Here is a 4,375-nt window from a genome sequence, read left to right as displayed (position 1 = left end):
GTAAAAGACAATAAATCATCCTTTAACGTATCTAATTCGCTTTTAAATTTACTAATGTTTTCCAATTGTACTTCTTGCCACTGTTGTTGACTTTCCTGTAGTTGCTGCTGGCTTTCTTCTATGTTTCCTTTCTTGTTCCAATTGCCACTGCTGTAATCTCTCTTCTTGTTTCTTTTTTCGTACTTCTTGTTTCTTTTCTTTTTCCTCCAACAACTGCTGTAATATCTTTTCTTGTTTATTTTGCTGTTCCAGCTGCCACTGTTACAGGTTTTCTTGCAAATGCTGTAATCTTTCTTCTTGTTTCTTTTCTCGTTCTTCTTGTTTCTTTTGCTGTTCTTGTATTGCTGCCATCAAGTCTGCTAAGCTGTAATTTGATTTGCCGTTTCTCGTTTCCATTTTTTTTCGTCCCACTCTCTGACACCAATTAGTTACGTTTCCATTCGTTAGTTAATTTTCCGTAAACATTCTTCCCGAAGAATCTTACCGATACAAGTCCTTTCTTAAATAAAACTGGTTTATTCTTTTTGAATACAACTTGCGATACACTTAATTTCAACAGTCGCTCTATAAGAAACTCTATAATTCACAACGAACTTCCCACGTGCTCAACAATATTCTTACTCATTCCCTTACGTTGCTTCTTGGCCGGTCTTGTATATATACAAGACTACCCCAATCTAGTAGTCTCTCGACATTTCATTGAGGTTCGAAAAGGAAGTGGCGTGATACTAGCGTCACGTGACCTGCGTTGTCGTAACAATATTTTACTATCAAATTTCAAAGAGCTCTCCTTGTGCAAGTGTATCGGTAAGTGATAATTGTTTTTGCTTGAGAGTTGTTAATTTCATGTGTATTTTAATTAAATTGGTACAAAGTTACTGCAACCTGTTGCAGCCAGTTCTAACTACAGCACTGTTATATAACAATAGGCCTAATAATAACATAAAAACACGTTAGGCTGCAAATCTTCGTACTTTCCTCTAAATTTGTTCGTTGCACATTTCAAATCAGAGGTTCGTAAAACAGGTTTTTTATATTTATCTCCCTAAATAACTACATGCGAATCTTTTCTTTCAATACTAGAACTCGTCAGTTGACCTGAACGGTGAGAGACAAACATAGGCGTCCGGAATAGTGAATTGAATAAAAAATTCACATACATATGCTGATTGAATAAAGAAAGAATTATAATGCTTGGAGACGGCTTGAATGGGTAATGAAGAAAGTCTTTAATATAAGTTTAACAGTAAGTGTACATCGTTTCGACAAGGTTTAGTCATCATCATCATCGAAAAAGAAAGAATTATGTTTCTCATTTTCCAGTGGAGCAACTGCCCCACCCCCACTGTACTGATCTGATATGCTATATTTATACATCTCTGATTTAAAATCCTAAATGAAAAATAAATTAAAAATTATATGAAAAAAAAGAAGCGTCCCAACGTGTTTGTTATCATAACTATTAAATCTATTAGTTTACAATTCTTTACAAGCTTCGCCAATTTTTGGCGTACAGAACCGAGACTATATACTATGTTATTACTACTGTGGTAGTAGCTACCTATCTCTAATTACCGTATTTTTCGGCGTATAAGACAATACTTTTTTTACGGTTTGCCCTAGCCTCGACTTATGTAATGATTAATCATCAAAATTTCTCAATGTTTCGTAAAATAAATACGAGTTTTTGTAGCCGTGGACTAACCTACCAACAACAAAAAACTACCTCATATTATCTCACAATTCACACCGTTAGGTAGTATACAGTTCGCTAGCGTACAGTATACAACACAGTGTTATCTCTATCTCCGTCTTCTACTCCCTCCACTTCGACTTATGTATAAACAAGTAAAGAAAATACGTTTTCAAAAAGGAAGTAAATCTAAGGATGGCTAATATCAATCCTTCAAAAACAATGCAAACAAGATAAAAGAGATGGTATTTGCATTATTCCGACATAATAGCACAGGCACACAGTTGAGTAGAATGTTAACAGACAAAAATAGGATAAAATAAACTCAATTGCGATTGAATAGTTATATATATTGCTATATGTTAATTGGTACATATGCTATTATGTAGGGATGGTGCAAATGCCGTCCCTACTATCATCTTTGCATTGTTTTTGAAGGATTGATATTAGCCAACTCTACATTTACTCCTTTTTTGAAAAGTTTTTCTTTACTTGTTTTTTTAATGCAGTGTTTAAATAGACATGGGAAGGTTGTATTTATCACCAAGTTCTTAATACAACAAGGCTCCAATTGTAATATTTATTGTTTATCTGTTATTGGCTGGTAATTCTTGTTTCACCCTGGACTTAAGCTTTTTAAAGAAATGCCAAATTTCTGAAAAAAAACAAACTTCAAGGGATAATGATAACATCGTTTACACTAGAATTATGATTTTTTTAATTACTACTTGTTATTAATAATATTTATAAAAGCGGATACTCAGTTTGAAACTGTTACCCCATTTAAATTAGTTAATACCATTGTTTTGGTTTTTGAGTTATCATGTAATAAAAAAGAAGCAGAAAGATGAAGAACAAGAAATTCAAACTTTGGCTATGACATTTACAAATATTACCAGAACTTGTGACCCAGTCATTACATAGATATTGTTATAAAAGGAGACACTGTATAGTATTATAAAGTTCTGATGACCTATTGAGGAGATATTTAAAATGCCATTTCGATGAACAATCTGGACTTTCCCTATATAGGCAGTGGCACTGCCTGCCTGACAAGCTGAGTGATCATCATATGATAGGAAATAATGATTCATTTTTCTTACCAAAATCACAGGCGTATGAGGTGGAGGGGCAGTCCACTACAGCTTGCAATACATACGACCATTTGGGCAAATTTTCAGCTTTCATTCGGGCAATTACTAGTCATTGATGAAAGATATAAAAGCTTGTTCTTTTAATTTATCAATACTCAATTGTATTCAAAGAATAATTTCTATATGCGCACCATCACCACGTAAATCAGCATTGATATTGCAATGTAAAGGCTCCAAAGATTATTTTAGATTGGTCAAATTAAACGGTTTCGTGGTGATTAGCCCCAGTATCCATTTGTTCCCTAAACTTTATCTTTCTTACTCATAACCTCATTCCGGCAAAAATTGTATAGCCCCCCTCCCCTCTGAAAAATCCCCTTTACGACTATGCTCAAAATTATATCTAACTAAATGTTTTCTAAAATTTAAATGTTTTATGAACGCGTATTATCTAGTAACAATATATGTATGGAGAATGACTATCCTATTTTAGTATTTCACGAAAACAACGTTTTTTAGATATATTTGGTCGTCTTCTTTATGTATTGCTTGATTAGCATTTGGACCTCTGTATGTTTTTACGTTATGTTCAGATGTTCTTGATAAATCCTTATAGATTGAAATATGCGAAAAAACTGATTCTCAAAGACATATTTCTTCTTGGTCAACTGTATGACCCTGCAAATGATTAATCATGAATTTTAGTGTCTTCTCTTTGGACTGTCTACCTAGTTTTGGCTTTGTTAGCCTGCTGAGCTGAAGAAGCGCACTTTAATATGGGCAATTTCAGAATTGAAATGTGTACGGGTAATTATAAAGTTGTAGTCGAGGGTTCGGATTGGACAAAATTTGGTAATGTTGCATCAATATGTCTCCTTGACAACCAACCAAACGTACTGAGGAATTTCAGCCAATGATTATGATTTTTGTGCACCAGCAATACCACAGTGAGACGCGCTTATACCCGATTTGATTTTATTACTCATCACGACCTCTATCAACTTATCCTCAAATCTACACTAATTATATGCCCAAAGTAGAGCATGGTCCGTTTTATATATATATGGCTGGAACAATTTTAAAAAAGACAAACTTGCAGTTTGTGGCAGAAAGCGCCGTCGTTTCGTGTTAATCGATACCGCAACGGCTGAGATATCGGCGTGACACCCTTTTCGTCTTTATATAGTACATGAAGGTTGGAGAAAATGAGAAATTTAACCCATTCGACTTATACGTCGAAATATACTGCACGATATTGTTGTATAGTACTATGATGTAATCACAATATTATTGTTTATCTTGTAGATCTGAAATACCATGGAAAACAGCGTGGATTTTCCAGTGATCGCGTGAACCTGAGTTCCATCAGTTTGGTTCTTAGTGATAACTCCGTAGATGTTTTGATTTCGATGCATGGTGAGATTTGTGATTGTCACATTTAAAATTTAACTAAAATAAAGTTTATTACATTGTTTGCATTAACATCTTCTAGTAAGGTAATAATTTTCTATTTTTGTTTGTTTGTTTGTATTTAAGCACAAAGCTACACAATGGACTATCTGTGCTATGTCCACCACGGGTATCAAAC

The 4,375-nt window shown here is 34.0% G+C and overlaps 1 protein-coding gene across 1 annotated transcript in view; it reads left to right on the top strand.

Annotated features, from left to right (window-relative positions):
* The window catches only part of LOC111083239, a 26,462-nt gene extending 22,233 nt beyond the window's left edge, over window positions 1-4,229 (top strand). The window contains exon 5 of the mRNA XM_022379614.1: window positions 4,093-4,229. Coding sequence (XP_022235322.1) covers window positions 4,093-4,229 — 137 coding nt within the window. The remainder of the gene's footprint in view (window positions 1-4,092) is intronic.
* The last annotated feature ends 146 nt before the right edge of the window (window positions 4,230-4,375 follow it).

The sequence above is a fragment of the Limulus polyphemus genome, unplaced genomic scaffold, assembly GCF_000517525.1.
Source record: "Limulus polyphemus unplaced genomic scaffold, Limulus_polyphemus-2.1.2 Scaffold8714, whole genome shotgun sequence".
Classification (NCBI taxonomy): Eukaryota; Metazoa; Arthropoda; class Merostomata; order Xiphosura; family Limulidae; genus Limulus; species Limulus polyphemus.
Note: the sequence above shows the minus strand (reverse complement) of the source record. Positions and strands in the feature narration are given on the sequence as shown.